Source organism: Trichomycterus rosablanca, chromosome 22 (assembly GCF_030014385.1).
Source record: "Trichomycterus rosablanca isolate fTriRos1 chromosome 22, fTriRos1.hap1, whole genome shotgun sequence".
NCBI lineage: Eukaryota > Metazoa > Chordata > Actinopteri > Siluriformes > Trichomycteridae > Trichomycterus > Trichomycterus rosablanca.
This window is the reverse complement of record NC_086009.1, coordinates 14,148,778-14,171,343: the sequence shown is the minus strand read 5'-3', so window position 1 is coordinate 14,171,343 and position 22,566 is coordinate 14,148,778. Positions and strand designations below refer to the sequence as shown.

General features: G+C 41.5%; 1 protein-coding gene across 1 annotated transcript in view; it reads right to left on the bottom strand.

Annotated features, from left to right (window-relative positions):
* Positions 1-19,505, bottom strand: part of baiap2l1b (BAR/IMD domain containing adaptor protein 2 like 1b) — a 66,062-nt gene extending 46,557 nt beyond the window's left edge. The window contains exons 1-3 of the mRNA XM_063018599.1: positions 19,232-19,505; positions 7,221-7,296; positions 5,409-5,495 (exon numbers count right to left, since the gene is read on the bottom strand). Of these exons, the coding sequence (XP_062874669.1) occupies positions 5,409-5,495; positions 7,221-7,296; positions 19,232-19,282 (214 nt within the window). The 5' untranslated portion in view covers positions 19,283-19,505. The remainder of the gene's footprint in view (positions 1-5,408; positions 5,496-7,220; positions 7,297-19,231) is intronic.
* Between the last annotated feature and the right edge of the window lie 3,061 nt (positions 19,506-22,566).

Here is a 22,566-nt window from a genome sequence, read left to right as displayed (position 1 = left end):
AGCCTAGCCATAAGGAGGTGCACTTCTCAGTGCAGGTCCCAAACCCGGATAAAAAGAAGAGGGGTAGCATTAGGAAGGGAATCCGGGATACTGTGGCCACCCCTAAAAATATGTGAAAATCTAAGCCCTGCATGAGCTATTTCTTAACTTAATTGCACCATTCATGAAGACCCTAAAAGGAGGAGGGGGCAAATACATGACATGACACATGACATGAGCTCCAGTTTCACAACGCAAGCAAAGCTAGGAGTCAAGAAGTTAATCTCACCGACCGATGTGGTGAGTCACGTCTATAATCCTGGGGGTTATCTGGCCACACAGGGGGCAGCTCTTTGTTTGGCTTTCTGGCTAAGTGCATTGTGTAAGCTGTTGTTCTTCATGTGAGTGTTTGCTCAAAGCAAGGTCACAAAAAGAGACCAAACAAACCAGCAGAACCAGGAGCTAAGAATGAAGGTAGCAACCAGGCAAAGTGTGAGGAGATAGAGAGAGATCCATCAATTCAATATGTCGTCCAGCTTCAGCCACATGGGTTCTGTCCCAGCCTAGTGACTATGTGTGACTAACATTAAAACCACCTCATTGTTTCTACACTCACTGCCCATTTTATCAGCTCCACTTACCATATAGAAGCACTTTGTAGTTCTACAATTACTGACTGTAGTCCATCTGTTTCTGTATCCTTTCATGCTGTTCTTCAATGGTCAGGACTCTCCCAGGTGGATCATTCTCAGCACTGCAGTCACACTGACATGGTGGTGGTGTGTTAGTGCGTGTTGTGGTGGTATGAGTGGATAAGAAACACCTCACACCTGTCCCAGCTGGACTGAGAATAGTCCACCAACCAAAAACATCCAGCCAACAGCGCCCCGTGGGCAGCGTCCTGTGACCACTGATGAAGGTCTACAAGATGACCAAGTCAAACAGCAGCAATAGATGAGCGATCGTCTCTGACTTTACATCTACAAGGTGGACCAACCAGGTAGGAGTGTCTAATAGAGCGGACAGTGAGTGGACGCGGTATTTAAAAACTCCAGGAGCGCTGCTGTGTCTGATCCACTGCAGTGCTGTAAAGGCAGGTTAAAAAAAGTGCTTCTATATGGTAAGTGGAGCTGATAAAACGGACAGTGAGTGTAGAAACATGGAGGTGGAGTCGTACTTTTTACCCATGTACCAAACCTACGTGTTCCTCTGTAAATCGCAGCACACACTAAAGCACACCGCTGCCCAGACTGCAGACTAAAAAAAAAAAAAAACAGGCTCTGCTGTGATGTGGGTAAACAAAGCAATCTCTACATGAAATCAAATGAAAAGCAATACGATTGGTCGGTACGGCTCGACTACAGGGCTGCTCATGATAATCCTGCCTGTACGGCTTGAACACACAGTAGCTCTTTCATCCAGTGGCGCTATTAAAACGAATCTGCAGAAACTATTGTCTACATCCTGTTTACTCGGTCTGCTTAGGACTCGCTTCAGAGTACCTACAGCATAAATAAATGGAAATTAAACGGCTGCAATTACAGCTATTTAAAGAGAGTCTCACTGAGCCTGGCATGATCCTGTATTGGGATCACTGATATCAGTAACGCGTTACTTAATGTGATGACTATAAAACGCGAGCCTCTTTGTTCAGCGTTTGGCTTGAGCGGTGCCACATACACATACATCCATGTTAAGCTGTATTTTCCTCACTGTTTCACTTTTAAACTTGTGTTATAGCTCGGGGTGCTGAGAAATTGTAAGAATCAGCTTCTCCAGGAGAGGCTAAAACGCTGATCATTTAAAAAAAAGCTTAACGTGGTTTAATGTATTTAAAGAACGACACAGGAACACTAAACTTCTCTTAATTATTACTGCTCATACATTCTCTCCACTAATTACATTCCTCACTTATTGTTTTAGTACAATAAGTCACGCTAAGCTTGTTCACGCTAAGCGCTGTTCATACCTCTTGAGTCGCTTTTATGGTGTCATATCAAACAGTTCGTCTTATTGGAGGCGCTTTGAAAAGCCCAACGTGGCAGAAGTGCACAGTGTGCACCGCTCACGACAGCTCCGCGGCATGCTAAGCAGCACCGCCACACTCCAGAGGAAACAATGGCACAGCCGGCGCAAAAGCGGTTTTGCCGCTTCTCAAGTGAACGCGCCCTTAGAATGTCAATTGTGAGCCAAGACTTCTTGTCCAACGTCAGTGTCTAATCTCACAAATGATCTTTTGACTTAAAAGGCACAAATCACCACAGACACACTCTAAAACATTGTTAAAAGCCTTCCCAATATGTTTAGGTTGTTACAGGCGCAAACAGGAGACCAATTCTATCTTAATGCCCATTGTTTTTGGAATGAGATGTCCATCAAGTTCATGGCTGGGTGTGTACATACTTTTGAACATATGAAATGAACATATGCGTTCCAGCATGACTCTATAAAGACATAAGGAAAAGCCTCCAGTGTCCTGCAGAGGGTCCTGACCTCAGCCCCACTGACCAGCTTTGAAATGAACTAGAACATCAACATTGGTACCAAGCCATTCAAACGCTCTTTGGTCACAAATTCCCACAGACATACTTTAAAGCCACATAAGAAGCCATCTCAATAGAGAGGCTGTTGTTAAGCTGAGGTCACTCTATTTTAATATCATTTGTTTTTTTAAATAGGATGTTCTACAAACTCATGGTGTCCAAATACTTTTGGCAACACAGTGTATTGTATATTTAAGCAATAGAACACGAGAGGGAGTGTGTTATCGCCAATAACATCACGGCTGTGATTTGGTCGCAGACACGAGCCGAAGGCGATAACACACGATCTCAAGTGTTCTATTGCTTTTATACAACAGTTTTTACAAAATAAAGAAAGAAAATAAATCAAAGAAGCCCTGAATTTCATAATAAATATGCTTTAATATTGACAATACCTTCCGCCAAAAAGTAGTTCCACAACGAATATAAAGTTTAACACTACAAAGCAGACATCCCAAGTTGCAAAAACTCATTTCAGGGAGGTAAGAACAACAAGAAGAAGAAGAAAAAGGCAAGAACCTCCGAAGGGAAAAAAAGAAATAAAAAACCTCTCGCACACACCAAAGGATACGGGTGATAACAGAACTTTTAGGAGCTTATAACTGGGCTATTAAGCTAACTGTTCGCGTTACAAACACATTAATGTTCCCTACATAGTGCACTAGATTGTGTATCAGATCACGGATATACATTCCCTACATAGTGCACTAGATAGTGAATTAGACGATCGATTTATGTTCCCTACACAGTGCGCTAGATTGTATATCAGATAACGGATCTAAAACGCGATCAGGAAAAAAGTCGTGTGTGTGCATGAAGCTTGTCGTTAATGGCAACGCGTCAGTGGAGTAATACAGTTGTGGTGTGAAAAGGCCGTGCTGTTATCACGAATATCAGCACGGTTGGAACGCTTCTCAACCAATCAGATTGTAAGGTCGGAACTAACTGTTGTATAACATTCTATGTTTTTCATTTTCCATTCGTTCTTCTCTCATTTTCTAACACTAAGTAGGACAATAAAATACCTAACAGTAACCAATTTCCCTAATTCACAGCTTAGCTGCCTAGTAAACAAATATAATGGATCTCGTCACCCTAGTTGAACTCCAGCAGAACTTACATTGGATGTTCTATCAAAATGCAATGTTAGCAATCTAGCTAGGTATCTCTACATCTCTAAATAATAATTCCAGCCCGGCCAGATCGCTAGCATGCTCGATTATTCCTTCAACATTACTGTCTTGCCGCAGGCTGACCACGGCTCGGCTTGATGCCATAACGTGTCACTGGAAACGCTTCAAAGAAATATTGAAGGCATTCAGTGCTGGATTTTACTCTCATAAGTGCTTAAGTGGCCATAACTTTCAATCCTGTTCGTAATCTACAGGATTTAAGACCCGAGTACGCACGTTTAGTGCCCCTAACTATAGCAGCTAAAAGCTTTACATCCTTTTCAAGTTTTTTAAATGTATACAGCGCAAAGGGGAAATGATTCTTGCACGAACTTAGACACGATATGTTGGAAAAATTATTAGTTTTTTTTATTAGTTGGTTTAACGCCATGTCAACACACTGGTTACATTCATGGCAAAATCATTAAATATATATATATATTTTTTTAATAAATCAAGTCATAGTCTTTCTTGTTCTGGTTGGGTGTCCACATACTTTTGAGAATACGGCGTAGTAAGTATTTCAGCATGACTGTGCCCCATGACTGTGCCCTTGTGCATAAAGCAAGCTCTATGAAGACATGAAGAAAAGCCTGGCTTAAAGAAACTCCAGTGTCCTGCACAGAACCCTGACATCAACCTTAGTGCCCAGCCATTCAAATGCTCTTTGACTGAATGGTCACATATTTCCACAGCCATAGTTTAAAGCCATCTCAGCAAAGTGGCTCTTTTTGCTTTGTTTATCTTCATATGTGTGCCCTCAGATTTATATTCATGAAGAGTTTGAGTACTGTTCCAGCTTTACCTTTGTTCAAAATTTCTCTAATGGTTTGGGGAAAACAAGTCCTTGCCGCTCCTGTACATTACTGGAAGAATTCATTTGTTCAGCTAACATAAAACAATGCCAATTAGGCTTCTAGACGAGGCAGTTATAGCCAACTAGTGACTCACAAGATACTTCCACAGCATGTGGTGGCACGGCACTCTGATGCAATACGAATATAATACAATACGGCTGGACGTCTGATGGAGGGTGCCAGAGCAAAAGGCAGAAGAATACGATGGGAATGACAGAACCAGACACGACTATGACAGAACCAGACACGACTATGACAGAACCAGACAAAACAATGGCAGAACCAGACACGACAATGGCAGAACCAGACACAACAGAACCAGACACGACAATGACAGATCCAGACACGACAATGACAGATCCAGACACAACAATGACAGAACCAGACACGACAATGACAGATCCAGACACAACAATGACAGAACCAGACACGACAATGACAGATCCAGACACAACAGAACCAGACACGACAATGACAGAACCAGACACAACAGAACCAGACACGACAATGGCAGAACCAGACACAACAGAACCAGACACAACAATGACAGAACCAGACACGACAATGACAGATCCAGACACAACAATGACAGAACCAGACACGACAATGACAGATCCAGACACGACAATGACAGAACCAGACACGACAATGACAGAACCAGACACGACAATGACAGAACCAGACACGACAATGACAGAACCAGACACGACAATGACAGAACCAGACACGACAATGACAGAACCAGTGTACTTTTTTAGCTCAGTAAGTGTCATTTCCCCATTTTCCTATCTCAATATTTTAAGCCAGAGTGGATGAAGAAGTAATTGCATTCAAGTAAACAAGTTTAGAGCACTCACCTAATTCTCTAGACACTGGAGATACTGCAGCATTCTCTCCGATCTTAGAAACGGCATCAAAGTACATCTTTCCAGCCAGGGTCATAGCTATAAGAGAGCAAACAAAGAATTAATAATATAACATACTTTTATTTTAATTGCATTTATTCATCTGTTTAATCAGCTGCTTTATCCTGGTCAGGTTTGTGGCAGGTCTGGTTCTAAAAGCAGGGAATCAAGAATACCAGGGACTGGGTTCAGGTCATCCGTCCCTGCAGACATAGCCAATCATGTCTGTTTAGACACCTGGCCAGCTGATAGCACAGCTGAAATTCAAACCTAGATCTCAGCAGTGGTGGGCTAGCTTATTAAAACCTTAATATTATACTATATTTGCTTAATCCTAACATGCAGTCTAAAATAAAAACTGAAATGAGAATTGCTGTGAGAATAGGAAAACGTTATCCTGTCTAATTCATAGCCGTGAAAATTGCGTCACGGTCTTCCATCCCTTCAGACATAGCCAATCGTGTCTGTGTGGATGCCCGGCCAGTCGATAACACAGCTGGAAGTCAAGTATACACATTGTAGTACACAGTACAAAAGTCCAATCCTAAATACACACAGCTCCAACCAGTATCAAAAGGCCTGGGTACATTCATGCAGTCTTGTTAGACCTGTACTGTAGGTGGCATTCACATGATAAGAGTAAGATAAGGCTGGGCACGTATTGCCTTGTTTACGCCTTTCACATGATACACGGCAAAACAGCTTTCTGCTGGCTGTGCCACGAAGCACCAAGCTTGAAAACATGCAGTTGTATGAGATATTTTTGGATGAACAAGAGCACTCTGCACCGGTCGTCATTTGGAGACGTAAAATAATAAAGAACCCAGCAAAAGATCAAAGATGTGTTGATCTAATATTAGGAGCGATGCCAAAAGTGTGAATAAGAATCACTCACGTTGTTTTGCCAGTCAGTCCGAATAAATAATTACAAGCGGTCTTCAAAAAGTTTCCGCACTTTTTTAAAACTCTATTTCAAAAACAATTTAGCGTGTAGCCACTGATGCTCCGCTGCTTTCAGATCATCACATTAAAATCTTCTTCCGCCGCTCAGGTGGCGCAGTGGTAAAGTACGCTAGTGCATCAGAGTTGGGTTTCTAGATGCATCGTATCGAAACTCAGCTCTACCTTTCCGACTGGGTTGGGCGGCAGTATGAACAACGTTTGGCTGTTGTTCAGGGGCTTAGGGGTAGAAGTCGGAGCATAGGTCCTCATAACTGGTACGACTGCGGCCCCTGCTGGTTGACTGACGGCGTTTGCACGGGGCTGAGGAATAACATTGAGGGGGGTGTGACCCTCCGTGCGCAGTGTCTCTCCGTGTATGAACTCGGCTCGTGCAGGTGAAAAATGCAGGCTGTACTGATTGCGTGCCGGAGGGGCGTCCTCAGTCAGCGGCAAATGGTCGAATCAGTATAGGGCATGCATTTAGGGTAATTGGACACGATTAGAATGGGGATAAAAGTTGGGGGGAAAAGTGGGAAAAAATAGATAATAATAAAAAAATAATAAAAAAAAAAAATCTTCTTGCCCTTAAAGCTTCTTTGAGCGGTCCAAAAAGGTGGAAATCAGATGGCGCTAAATCCGGACTCTCAGTCTCTCAGACACGACCGATTACTCCTCCTCCCGCCCTCAACGCTTCCAACGTAAATATAACAGTGCGGAAACTTTTTGAAGATCCCCCTCATATAAAGCAAGCTTAATCAAGCCAAATGAATGAACATAGAATATTACATTTGAGAATGACCACCTAGACTCTTAGATGCTTACCCATGACAGACTTCTCGTAGCTCTTTCCAAGGTTGACCAGGTTGCGCAGACCCGGGTTGAACTGTTCCATAACATTCTGCAGAGAAAACATAGCGTTAGAGTTAAATTACGTACAGTACATGCTAGTATGTGTACATTTTAAGTCTGGACTGAATCATGGGTCCGAATATTCTAAGGCCAATTATATTTTTTTGTTTATGCATTTTCTCCCCTTTTCCTCCCAACTTTTAGCGTTTCCAATTACCCAATTGCATTATGCTTCCTATCTACTAAAGCAGATCCCTGCCCCGGGTTGAGGAGAGCGAAAGTGACACACGCCCCCTCCGACACGAAGGTATCTTTTCACCCGCACGAGGCGAGTTTATATGTGGATACATATAAACCCTGATCAACGCATTATCGCTCCACTCTGTGCAGGCGCACCAAACAGCCGGCAGAGGTTGAAATTGCCTCAGTTGTGACGGGTCGCCTGTCCGGCTCCCACCCTGTTTTAATAACAGCCAATCGTAAAAGAAGGTGAAATTGAGTTGAAGAGAAGTTGGTTTGTAGTCACAAATGCTAATTGCATCAGTTAACACTAATGGTGAAGAACAAAAAGGAATACATTCTTTTATTCCCAAAAAAAATAGAAAAACGGAGAACCACAAATAAAGGAATCAAGAACCTGAGGTAAAAAAACACTAGTATGTTCCAACACTAAAACCTTGGACGACAACCTCTACTGTAGCAAACCAAACCTGATTAACTGGAAGTGAATAGTTTAATATGGCATCTACACATTCTATGCATTCTTTAAGGACGTTTATAATCATAAAAGCACTCACAGAGACACGTCTCCTGGTTACACGTACAGAATGATATTTTTTCAATCTAATTAGTTGGTAAGAACCAATTACAGAGCCAGAATATTTCCGGATCTGACCCACAGATCCGGCGGCTAATTAAACAGCCCTGGTTTATAAACTGCAACTGGCAAGCACTTGAGTCTTCTTACTTCGGTCATAATTTAAGCCCATTATGGTAGCTTCCAGCCTGGCAGACCGTGCACAAACACAGACTTTATCCAAGACAATCTGGGTCTGCTGCTGTAATGTAACAGGATGGTGGAACACTTTTGAATGAGGCCATCAATTGCCCTTGTGAGTTTATTGGCCCAGGATTGACTAGTGTTAGACGACAGGAAAACATCTGGCCAGCGATTGACGACAGTCTGCGTTTCTCCTTGGTTAAACTGTTAGTCTACTCTCCACCAATGCCGATCCCCGCTCTGATCGAGGAGAACGAAGCTAACCCATGCCCCCTCCGACACGTGTGCAGCAGCCGTATGCATCTTGTCACCTACACTTTGACGGGCGCAATGCAGACCAGCACTGTGTACGGAGAGACACACCCTGACGGCACTCTTTTCCCGTCTCTGTGCAGGCGCCATCAATCAGCCAGCAGAGGTGGCAGCTGCATTAGCGATTAGAGAGTCCCTATCCGGCTTTTAATGTCCCACCCCTGTCTGAACAGCAGGCCAATCGTTGTTCATGTGGCTGCTCAGCCCAGCCGGCAGACTGAACTGAGACTCGATACAGTGTATTCGAGATCCCAGCTCTGGTTCCAGCGTGTGTTTTTACCGCTGCGCCACCTGAGCGGCCTAGAAAAAATCTTTTTCCGACACTTCATTTCATTTGAGAGAAAGCCACAGGTCTTTAAGGAGTAAGGTCGCAAGCCCAACACCACAGTGTCCGCGCGGGGAAGCCAGCGCAAAAACGGTTAAGCCTCTTCTCATGTGAATGCACCATCACTGGCAGTGTGCACGAACTAGCTGTGTTACTAGTTGCATTCAGAGATTGATCTTAACCTTTGAAATTAACCTTTATCAATCCAATGAAAATGTCATGGTCACCTACAGAAATCCCAATAAATTACTGAAACTAAAACTTTTCATAAAGTACTAAACAATTAGGCATTAAAACAACAAATGGTGAAGCTGTTTTGTGGCAGTATTGCTATGGCAGTATTGCTATCACTCAGATCCACACTGCACATGTGGATCTGAGTGATGTGGATATTTTGCATCATGCTGGTGAAATGTCTTATAATAACTACACTGACGTCAGGAGGAGCCTCAACACACCGATAACATCTGTATTCTCAATTATCGTGTTTAGTTGGTGTTTCTAATGAATTTTTTGCTACTGTGGAATGTCCACATTCTAAATGCTGAACTGGTTTGGCTCCTAGCGTTTGTGTTCGACTTGCTGTTCTACATTACTGTCGTATTCACTGTTACGCTGTTTTTTTATACAGTACAGCATGTAGATGTGTTGATAAGATACTTGGTTGATGGGTTTCATATTTTGATGGGGCGTTAAATGCTTAGTGGTTACGGTTAACTGTTGACTAATGGTGGTCGGGTATCGGTTAAAAGAATTTGGGAAGTCGGTGGCGCAGTGTTAAAAACACACGCTGCAACCAGAGCTGGATTCCAGATACATGGTATCCAATCCAGCTCTGCCTTACCGGTCCGAGGCTGAGTGGCTGTATGAGCAATGATTGGCCGGTTGCTCAGTTGGGGGGGCGGGACAAAGAACCGGATGCGAGTCTCTCTCTGTCAGAATGCGATTACGACCTCTGCCAGCTGTTTAGAGGCGCCTGCACAGAGATGAGGAAGGGTGCCCCTAGGGTGTGTCTCTCCGCATGCAACGCTAGGTGGCGCCACACTCATCAATGTGTGGGTGGCAAAAATGCATCCGGCTTGCTGCTCATATGTCGGAGGGGATATGGGTTAGCTTCGATCTCCTCGGTCAGGGCAGGGTTCGGCATAGACAGAGAAGAAGCACGATGCAAATTAAACAATTGGATGCGCTAAAGGGGGAGAAAAAGGGGATAAAAAAATAAAAATAAAAAGAATTTGGGACAATTCTTTATAAATGCTTTATAAGTAGTTAATTCTAATACTTTTATCAGACATTATTGAAGAGGAATGACAGTGACATATTACTTTAACCTTTGAGTCATATTTGAAATGGCTTTGTAACATCGAGATTGGATTACTGCAATACACTGTATTTTGGAATTACCAAGGGGTCTCTGCAGCTACAATGTTAACTAATGAAAAAAGAGCACATTAATCCAATTAGAGCATCTATACAGAATATAAAATCTAATATAATTTGGCACTGATGGTTTTAAAGCCTTTAATGGACGGGCCCCAGCATATCTTGGGGACGTGCTTTATGTGTATACAACCTCAGGATCCTTGAGGTCTGGGTCCCTGTCACTTTTGACGGTCTTGTCTTAAAGAAAAAGGGAATCGTGCTTAGGACAGGTAGTTACTCGTTATACAAGTTTCATCAGTTCAAGTTATTTTAATGTCAAACACAGCCATGGACAATTTTGTATCTCCGATTCACCTCACTTGCATGTTTTTTGACTGTGGGAGGAAACCAGAGCTCCCGGAGGAAACCCATACAGACATTGGGAGAACATGCAAACTCCACACAGAAAGGACCTGAACCAGTCCACCTGGGAATCAAACCCAGGACCTTCTTGCTGTGAGGCGACAGTGCTACCCGCCAAGCCAATCCTAAATTTCAGTTAAAATACATCGTATGGTCAACACTGGTCCTAATGAATGAGTTCAGGTGTTTCAGCCACACCCATTATTAACAGGTTAATATAATTGGATGGTGCTGCAGTAAATTCTGCTGACCCACTACTGTTGGGACCCAGGGCTTTAATTCCCAGCAATAGTGGGAATTCTACATACAGACATGATTTACTATATCTGAGTGGTGAGGATGGCCAAGGTCTATTGATAGATTGGCATCCTGTCCTAACCTAGGATGTGTTACTATATCACACTCAGTAATTCCGGGGTAACCAGACCCACCTCGGGTTTTATGTTGGTTTAAACCTGTTGCAACAGTTTGGGAAGAGCCTTTCCTGTTTTAGCAAGACGGTGCCCCAGTGCACAAAGCAAGATCCAAAAAGAAATTGGACAGTCCTGACCTCAAGCTCTCAAGCCCAACTCCACAATTGTGCAGAAAGCCTTTCCAATGGACTGGGGGATTGTTATGTATAGGCTTCATACACTTATCAGCCATAACATTAAAACCACCTCCTTGTTTCTACAGCTCCACTTACCATATAGAAGCACTTTGTAGTTCTACAATTACTGACTGTAGTCCATCGGTTTCTCTACATACTTTTTAGCCTGCTTTTACCCTGTTTTTCAATGGCCAGGACCCCTCACAGGACCACTACAGAGCAGGTATTATTTAGGTGGTGGATCATTCTCAGCACTGCAGTGACACTGACATACATGGTGGTGGTGTGTTAGTGTGTGTTGTGCTGGTATGAGTGGATCAGAAACAGCAGCGCTGCTGGAGTTTTTAAATACCGTGTCCACTCACTGTCCACTCTATTAGACACTCCACCTTGTAGATGTTAAGTCAGACGATCGCTCAGCTATTGCTGCTGTTTGAGTTGGTCATCTTCTAGACCTTCATCAGTGGTCACTGTTGGTTGAATATTTTTGGTTGGTGGACTATTCTCAGTCCAGCAGTGTCCGTGAGGTGTTTAAAAACTCCATCAGCGCTGCTGTGTCTTATCTACTCATAACAGCACAACCCACACTAACACACCACCACCATGTCAGTGTCACTGCTGTGCTGAGAATGACCCACCACACAAATAATACCTGCTCTGTGGTGGTCCTGTGGGGGTCCTGACTATTGAAGAACAGCATGAAAGGGGGTTAACAAAGCATGCAGAGAAACAGATGGACTACAGTCAGTAATTGTAGAACTAGAAGTGGAGCTGATAAAATGGACAATGCGTGTAGAAACAAGGAGGTGGTTTTAATGTTATGGCTGATCGGTGTATACTGTAATTAAAGTTAATATATTGTTTATAATCTTTGAGCTTTCCTATATGCACCATCCTAAAATATAGTAATGAATACAAAAGGTGTTCAGACTGCTGCTTTAGGTTGTGTTAACACAGGACCCATTTCTCCACCTGTCAGCACGTCTTTGTGTACAAAGTGGTGAGAATGCAACTGCTGTTAAAATGCATTGCTTCCTTTCTACAAAAAAAAAAATAGATGTCAAGTACCTTCTCATTACCCGAGTAAGTGAAGACAAACAAACATGAAGCAGTCTGGGATCAAATGGACCAATTACTCTTCATACTTGTTAAGCTTTGTGTTTTATCATAGTGTAGTTCAGCATTACTGGCCTAATGTTTCCAAGGTTGCTACTGAAACAATGTGTGTCACATGACTTACGTCCAAAAAAAAAAAAAAAAAAAAAAAAACTCAGGGCAGGGTTTTAAAAAATGGGATTATGAATGTCCAAAATGACCGCTACCATCATGTTACAAAGCTCAGTGAAGTTTCATTTAGTCTGAAACAGTAAATCACATTGTCATATCAGAGCATTATTAACCCCCTTGGATTCTATTTACAGCAAATGTGTGCATATGCGAAAAAGGAGGGCGGGGCAAATAAAATGCAATGTTTTTGTGTTATTACGAGGGATCTTTAAAAAGGTTCCGCACTTTTCTATTTTGGTTGGAAACGGTGAGGGCGGGAGGAGTTGTGATTGGTCGTGTCTGAGCGACTGAGAGAGAGAGCTTGTAGTCCGGATTTAGCGCCATCTGATTCCCACCTTTTTGGACCGTTCAAAGAAGCTTTAAGGGGAAGAAGGTTTTTATGTGATGATGATGTGTAAGCAGAGGTGCATCAGTGGCTACGAGATAAACCAAAAACATTTGTTACTGATGGTATTAAAAAGTTCGGAAAGTGACTAAACGTGATGTCATTTGTTTTTGAAATTCTTAATAAACAGAGTTAATAAATACTAGTCTTATCTCCCTGTGATAAAAAAACTAATTTGATATTTTTACTTTAATCTGGATTTAAACCTGTTAATCCAGGACTGGAATAAATGACCCAACAACACTAGGCAAACTACTTATTCCAGCCTGTGAACCATGCTCATACTGTATGTGCATATATAACTGCATATAACCCACATTATTCTATGACCCTAGGTTCGCAGGATGAAGCCCGGCACGGTGGCTCGTGGGTAGCACTGTCGCCCCCCAAGTTCGATCCCCAAGCGGCGCGGTCCGGGTCCCTTCTGTGTGAAGTTCTCCGGTTTCCTCCCACAGTCCAAAAACATGCAGTCGGGTTAATTGGAGACACTGAATTGCCCAATAAGTGAATGGGTGTGTGTGTGTGTGTGTGTCTGCCCTGCGATGGACTGGTGCCCCGTCCAGGGTGTTACTGTAGGCTCCACTGTAGGCTGGAGCATATCCCAGCTTTTCAGTGGGCGCAAAGCACACAGTAACACCCTGGGCTGGGCGCTAGTCCTTTGCAGGGCAGACACACATACACACACACACCCATTCACCTATAGGGCAATTCAGTGTCTCCAATTAACCCGACTGCATGTTTTTGGACTGTGGGAGGAAACCGGAGCTCCGGGAGGAAACACACTCAGACACGGACCCGGACCGCCCCGCCTGGGGATCTAACCCAGGACCTTCTTGCTGTGAGATGATGGTGCTGCCCACCAAGCCACCGTGCCGCCCACAATACCATTCTAAGTATACTATTTAGATATACTATTCTACTAAACTACAGTATGCGGTTTGACACACAGATGCTTCGAATGCCATTGCGGCTTTAAGCTCCACATTCGGGAGGCATCGACTGGCTTGATTGGTTTTCTCCCTTACCTTCGAAACATCCAAATCACCACAGTGACAGATTCCCCAGACTGTTATCTCATCAGAGTAGAGGTCTGTCCACACAAGACTCGAATTACGTTCTAACAATGTTGAACGGTACGTTTTATTTAGGATTATTTACACCAGACACATCTGACACTATTAATGCAACACAAGTGCTGGCCAGATACAGTTCTTGAGGTTTCCCCAGTTCTAAGGTGCGACGTATCGTCCTTGTGCAAATATTTGCCCGGATGAATGGATGACAATAAAGGTGTACTTGAATTGATTTTATATCCACGTTGATGTTTAGGGTACAAATTGGGATTTAATATCACACCATGTGCTTTCTTGCTAATCATTAACGTACCACTCCCTGCAATCTTGGTCGACACCCTTCTTGGTATCAAATGCTTTCACAGGAACTCGGTAACAGTAGCAGGGCAGTCTGACAGAGAACGGCGATGACGTATTCCTGAACTGGGTGTGGAAACGAGGCCTTGCGAAACCACAGCTTCCACATAGGGAAACATTTGCAATCGTAAAAAGCTCGCGCCTCATCTAGACTGCCGTATGTTTACATGATGAGTGTGCTGGAATTTATTCTGATATGGAAAGATATTTTTTATAGCCAGTGATTCATAATACGTAATGTTTGGAAGCTAATGATTAACAAATGACAAAGTTAGTAACCTTTAACAGTACCCATTGAACCATCGTGTGTTAAAATGTGAACACCTGTCTTAATTATTAAGTTTAGGTGAGTCAGTCACACCCATTGCTAGCAGGTGTATCAATTCTACAATAATAAAAAATAAAAAAATCAATGATATGTCTCTAACAGTTTAAAGAAAGGGCGTTTCCTGGCCAAGCATCACTGTACACAAATCAATGTCCATAGAGCCATGTGGAGACATTTCTCCAACATTTAAACCCATTGAACACTTTTGGTATGAATTGGAACACTGACTGTGAGTCAGGCCTTCTTGAAAAGCCTTGGAAAGCCCTCCCAAACGAGTATTCCATAACAATCCCCTTTAAAACAAATAATGAGTTTAAAATGTGATGTCCAACAAGCTGGTGGTCAGGTGTACATACGTTGCCCATATTGTGCATATGCAAACTGATCAGGGTCCGAATCTGTGCGGTGCTATCAGACATGACACAGGCGTGATTGGCTATGTGGCTATATATTGTTCCAAATATGGTATGCATCTCAAATGGATCCGGTTCTACTGGAAATACTGGGTGCAATGCGGTAATACCTTAAACAGGGCACCAACCCATCGCAGGGCCTCAGCCATCCCCTCCCCGATATCAGACACAGCCGATCATGTCTGTTCAGACTGGAGTAAATACCCAAACAACACTAGGCAAATTACTTATTCAGGCCTGCATGCTCATATGGGCATGCATTAACCACATATAACCCACATCATTCTATGACCATAGGTTCGCAGGAGGAAGCCCGATGAGATTCGAACCTGGATCCCAGCAGTGGTGGGCTGAGAGTGATTTCAAATCACTGTTTTACTTAGTGCAAATGAAAAAAATCCCACATCTCTATACAACACCTGTGTACAAACACCTTAAGTTACTTGGGTTTAAATAGACTTGACACACCAAGGTTAAATATAACTATTTTAGCAATGCAGGGTAGGCTTAAAGGTCCCAGCAAGCAGCACACTATAACACGATCAATAAAAATTCAGGAATAGCATCAGCAACCCACTTCACCTTACTCTTGTACAAATGCTCATAAGTGGGATGTTAAAATGCTTACAATTTATTTCATATGTATTTTAATTGTAATATATAAATAAGAAACTGTAGGATATAATGCCACATATACACGATTGGGCAATAACAAGAGTATTTAAAAGTATCAAAATGACAAAAGTGAAGTGTATTCACGCAATTTATCTTTTTTCTTTTATATTTTAATAACTGCTTTATTCTCGCCAGGGTCCAGGGTCGGGTAGGGTTCGGTTCCATCAGGAAAACACTGGTGTCAAAGCAAAACACCTTGAACAAGGCACCAATCCATTGCAGGGCTTCAGAAATCACCGCCTAGACCGAGCTAATCATGTCTGTGTAGACGCATTGCTGCCCGATAGCACTGCTGGGATTTGAACTCAGAACTCAATTGACTTTCTAATGATTGCTTTAAAGGTGGCTCTTTTTCACATAGAACTCCAGACAGGGTTGCAAGATACATTCCCTTAAAACTGGGCTTCTCCTGAACTGCTCTGTTGCCAATGTTATTTATTTATTTTTATTTTTTTATTTTTTTTTGCTATTTATAACTTTCAGTTCAATTAAATTTTGTGTTTTTTGGATGATTTGTGTAAATCCTATTTATTTAAAATATCCTCCAGGCCACCCAAGAAGGACGGGTCCCTGCCGAGTTCCTCTCAAGCTTTCTTTCTGTAATTTTAAGGGAGTTTTTCCTTGCCACTGTCGCCCTCGGCTTGCTCAACAGGGGTTGTTGGACTGTTGGTCCTGGACGCTGTAAAGTTGCTTTGAGTCAATGTCCATTGTAAAAAGCGCTATATATAAATAAATTTGACTTGACTTGAAGGTTGAACATTTTCTGTGTGCATTAGATAACATTACAAGGTTGCTTTGGGTTTTTCTGACAAAACAGCACCTTAAGGCTGAACTAAAGCTCTTGTTGCTGATCACATAGATAAATAAAAGCACAGGAAATAGGGCTTCTTTCCAACACAACAGCAGCTAAGCCTATAGCAAAAAAAAACTTTCTTGACTGTAAATAGTCTCCCATGTTTTAACAGCTTCTAATTATGGATTCTTGTATTACATCTGACTCTCTGAACTGATTTTCTTTCCATCTTATGGTTACAGATCGAGTTATCATTGTAATATTGGCAATAGACCACTGTTCCGTGTACTTTTTTTTTAGAGGCACAGTCAGATAAGCTATATTTATATGGAAACAAATGCAGCAGATATAGTCCATTATAATAATTAACAAAGAATTATATTATGACAAAGATTATATTTATATTTAATAATGCACAGTACAGTGATATTCTTTCTTCACATACCCCAGCATATTTGGAAGCTGGGGTCAGAGCGCAGGGTAAGCCATTGTACGGCACTCCTGGAGCCAAGAGGATTAAGGGCCGTGCTCAAGAGCCCAACAGTGGCTGAATGACAGAGCTGGGATTCGAACTCTCCTTTAAATTGAGAGCCCAAAGCTCTACCCACTAGGCTACCACATATTTATAGGTAAACACGCACTAAATAAATATACTGCTGGGAGGCCAAGACCCTTACAAGTGTATGCAAGCTTTTCATTTGTTAACTTTGTAACAGCATGTTTGTAAATACATTTAAAACAGTGTATTCAGTATTTAGCTATAAGTACTTTCTCAGTATTGACGGCACTTCACAAAGTTGCCAGGTAGGGGATTTTCCAGCCAAATTTATTCATGTGAGGATACTTTCTTTATTTGCATTATTCATTTATTTATATAATGTTGGATTTGTTTTAAAATTACATACAGTTTTTTTACACAATAAGCATTTGGCATAGTTTGTACCTTCCTCAAAAATAAAAGGACATTCATTATTTAGATAAATAAAAGATAAGCACAAATACAGTATTTCATTTTTTTAAGAGAAATAATAAAAGGAAACTTTGTCATAATTTGTCTTTAATTTCATTTTGTTTAAAAACAAATCGGGAAAAAATCACATCCTGAACCCAGTATCGTGAATCGTATCGCATTGTGGGTAGAGTGTATCGTTACATCCCTATTTTTGAGTATTTTTGAATGACTTTAGGTGTCTTTAGGTTTTGTAAATGCTTAATAGTAACATGTTGTGTCATATAGTTTCTCAGAGTATCTTGCCCATCCCTAAATTATTTGAAATGTTGGAAATGAGCAAAAACTGAACCCATGCCATTGATGTATCAATACTTTTTGAGTGTTTTTGAGTACTTTTGAGTGTCTTTAGGTTTTTTAAATGCTCAATAGTAACATATTACTCCATATAGTTTCTCAAAGTACCTTGCCCATCACTAAATTATTTGAAATGTTGAAATTAAGCAAAAACTGAAGCCATGCCATTGATGTATCAATACTTTTTGAGTATTGTTGAGTACTTCTGAGTGACTTTAGGTTTTGTAAATGCTTAATAGTAACATGTTGTGTCACATAGTTTCTCAAAGTACCTTGCCCATCCCTAAATTATTTGAAATGTTGAAATTAAGCAAAAACTGCAGCCATGCCATTGATGTATTAATACTTTTTGAGTGTTTTTGAGTACTTTTTAGTGTCTTTAGGTTTTTTAAATGCTTAATAGTAACATATTACTCCATATAGTTGGGCAGCTGTAGCCTAGTGGTTAAGGTACTGGTCCAGTAATCAGTAATCCAGTAATCAGAAGGTTGCCGGTTCAAGCCTCACCACTGCCACGTTGACACTGTTGGGCCCTTGAGCAAGGCCCTTAACCCTCACTTGCTTAGATTGTATACTATCACAACTGTAAGTCGCTTTGGATAAAAGCGTCTGCTAAATACTGAACACATGTAAACATATAGTTTCTCAAAGTACCTTGCCCATCCCTAAATTATTTGAAATGTTGAAATTAAGCAAAAACTGCAGCCATGCCTTTGATGTATCAATACTTTTTGAGTATTTTTAAGTACTTCTGAGTGACTTTAGGTTTTGTAAATGCTTAATAGTGACATGTTGTGTCATATAGTTTCTCAGAGTACCTTGCCCATCCCTAAATTATTTGAAATGTTGGAAATGAGCAAAAACTGCACCCATGCCATTAACTTATTAATACTTTTGGAGTATTTTTGAGTGACTTTAGGTTTTGTAAATGCTTAATAGTAACATGTTGTGTCATATAGTTTGTCAGAGTACCTTGCCCATCCCTAAATTATTTGAAATGTTGGAATTAAGCAAAAACTGAAGCCATGCCATTGATGTATTAATACTTCTTGAGTATTTTTGAATGACTTTAGGTTTTGTAAAAGCTTAATAGTAAAAGCATATTGTGTTTTATAGTCGGTGTAGTAAGCTGGACAGCAGGAAAACTAAATATCGCGATACTTGCTGTTTAACGTATGGAAGCGTAATGAAGTATCGCGATATAATTTTGCCACACCGTTCAACAAGTTCAATGTCCTGAGCAGCTCAGCCACCTTGTCATGAACGGTTATAACAGGTACAAGTGGTTCAACTCTGAAGAATGACTTTTTAAAAGCATTATTATATGTATTAGAGTTACACAATGCTGCTGCTTACCTTGTACGTGCTTTCGGTCAGCTTACTCACTTCTTCTGGGTCTCGAGACATGTTCGAGTCCTCCGCGCGGTCAAGACGAATACAGAAAGTTTGGGACGAGTCGGTATACTGAAATAAAACGTTCACAAATAAACTACTTTATATATAGGTCCTCATAGTCGGTTATTCTTTCACAAACACCACATTGAAGACTATAAAAAGAAGAAAAAAATAAATTAAAACGTATATCCAAAATAGTAAAGCGTGGTCTGGTGATTAAACTGGCTGCTGCGGCTTCGAGTTCCAAAGCTCCGCTGTCAAACTAGTGCGTGAGAGAGCAGGAGTGGGCGGAGTTATCATAGGTAAGGTTCGGCTAGGTAGGTAAAGCCCGTGACGTCACGCCTGCTCCCTGTGTCTCAAATATCGCCTTAGTCCCTATTCCCTATTCCCTACCAACTTCAATATCGTATATTGGATGTTACTTCACATGACTAAGTGCAGGTCATTTGGACGCCAGCCTTTTTAGTGCACTGTGGCATTTCACGAGTGCACTTCATATGCCATTTAGGGCGTGCCACAATTTCCAAAATAGTGCACTATATAGGGAAAAAAGTGTAATTTGGGACAAAAATTGGGATTGGAGTTGGTATTGTATTGCTGATAGTAAGGCAATTGCGCCCTCTTGAAGTGCACGGTGACATTGCAGGTATATGTGATACATTCACATTTACTTACAGTAGTGTAACAGTACACTGTCTAACCAAATGGGGGTTAAGGGCCTTGCTCAAGGGTCCAACAGTGTCAATCTGGCAGGGGTGGGGCTTAAACCTGCCACCTTTTGATTACTAATCCAATACCTTAGACCAGCTCTACTGTACAGGTAAATGATATTTGATTTAGTGCCTTTAGCTGTATATAAAGACACATGACATGGAGTTCTTTGATACAGTTGTGTGCAAACGTTTGGGCATCCTGGCTAATTGGCACACAGTGAGGACCTCTAACTTCTACCTACTAACAGTTGAGACAGAGGCATCACCTTACCTTATCTTATTATTTACACTTTTTAATTCACAGGAGTTTTACTCATCTGACCACAGCGCACATTTCTACTGTTGCACGGTCCATCTGAGATGCACAGGGGCCAAGAGAACTTGGCCTAGTTTCTGCAAATATGCACAGCTTTATTGAATGGCTTTCTATCTGCGGAATAGAGTGTCAGGTATCATGTTTTGACGCTGTGACGGACTGTGTTGAGTGACAACAGTTCTTTATTACAGTAGCTTGAGGGTTTATCATGCAATGCTGGCTGAGGGCTTGAAGGTCAAGTACATTCAGGAGTGATTTCCAGATTTAGCCATACGCCACACACTGACTGAGATTTCTCTGGATTTCCTGAATCTTTTCACAATATTATGACCTAAAGATGGTGAATAATTAAAAATCCTGTGGTCAGAAACGTTCTTTTTGAACTGATTGACAATTGTCTCAGAAAATCAAGAATCATGTTACCAATTTACCTGCTTATTGTAACTCTTATTTTGCCCCGTCCCATCTTTTTCTGAGGGTGTTGCAGGCATCAGATTACTGTTATATCTAAAAAATACAAAGTTAGTCAGCCAGAACATTAAAAGTAATTTCTATACTTTTGTCAGTTAAATAAAAGTTAAACAGAACTTTTTTGCAGATTACCATGACATCTAACAGACCAGCAGGAATTATATTGGTGGCATGGCAGTCCTCAAACTGAGATGTTCTTAGGTCACAGGTCCTAACCAATGACCCCATTTTAAAGGCTCAAATTTTTCATGACCGCACCACAACCCCACTTTCCACCCTGTGGACTTGGGCATGGTCTTGGACTTATTTTAAGGGCTCAAAGAGAGAGAGAGCTTATAGTCCAGATTTACATAATCTGATTTCCACCTTTTTGGACCACTGAAAGAAGCTTTAAGGGGAAGAAGATTTCCATGTGATGATGTGAAAGCAGAGCTGCATCAGAGGCTACTCGCTCAACCAAAAAGATTTTTTGCTGATGGTACAACACTGGGAAAAATGCAGAGAAAAATTCCGGTTTCCTCCCACAGTCCAAAGACGTGCAAGTGAGGTGAATTGGAGATACAAAATTGTCCATGACTGTGTTCGATATGACCTTGTGAACTGATGAACCTTGTGTAAGGAGTAACTACCGTTCCTGTCATGAATGTAACCAAAGTGTAAAACATGACGTTAAAATCCTAATAAACACACAAACAAACCACCAAGTTGCCAATGTTGGGCCCCTGAACAGACCCTTAACTCTTTGTATCTCATTGTATGTTGCTAACAGCATTTGCTAAATTATGCTAATAAGTAGAGAAGCGTTCTCTCTCGACCTAATTGTTTGTGCAATACAGTGTTAAAATTCAATTTCCTTCCACAAGAGGTCTCTCAAAGGCAACAAATTAAATACAGATATGAAAAATGAGGTATGAACCGTGGCTGGGCAGTCTGGGTACACTTCTTAGCCAAAAAGAAATAAATATGGATACAGTGATATATTAGTCACGGTGTCACATAAAGACCACCGAATTTTCAGTGTCTAATTTGATAAATGTCCCCCTTCGCACACAACTACACACACATTTATCAAACAAATGACACACGTTTGAATTTCTTTCTATTTGGATGTGCTGGAATTAAACAAGAAGTAAGAACATTCATGAAACGGAACATGTCTTGAGGTTGAACGCCAAACTTAAAAATGCCATGACAATGACATGGTGGTGGTGTGTTAGTGTGTGTTGTGCTGGTATGAGTGGATCAGAGTTTAAATCCCGTGTCCACTCACTGTCCACTCTATTAGACACTCCTACCTAGTTGGTCCACCATGTAGATGTAAAGTCAGAGACGGTCGCTCATCTATTGCTGCTGATTGAGTCGGTCATCTTCTAGATCTTCTAGACATTCTTAGTCCAGCAGTGACAGTGAGGTGTTTAAAAACTCCATCAGCATTGCTGTGTCTGATCCACTCGTACCAGCACAACACACACTAACACACCACCACCATGTCAGTGTCACTGCAGTGCTGAGAATGACCCACCACCTAAATAATACCTGCTCTGTGGTGGTCCTGACCATTAAAGAACAGCATGAAAGGGGGCTAACAAAGCATGCAGAAAAACAGATGAACTACAGTCAGTAATTGTAGTACTACAAAGTGCTTCTATATGGTAAGTGAAGCTGATAAAATGGACAGAGAGCGTAGAAACAAGGAGGTGGTCATAATGTTCTGCCTAATCAGTGTAAGGGAGTGATTTGCCTTTCTGGTCAGTGTATGAGCATTTCAATCTCAGTGTTTTCTTGGTCTTTCAAGT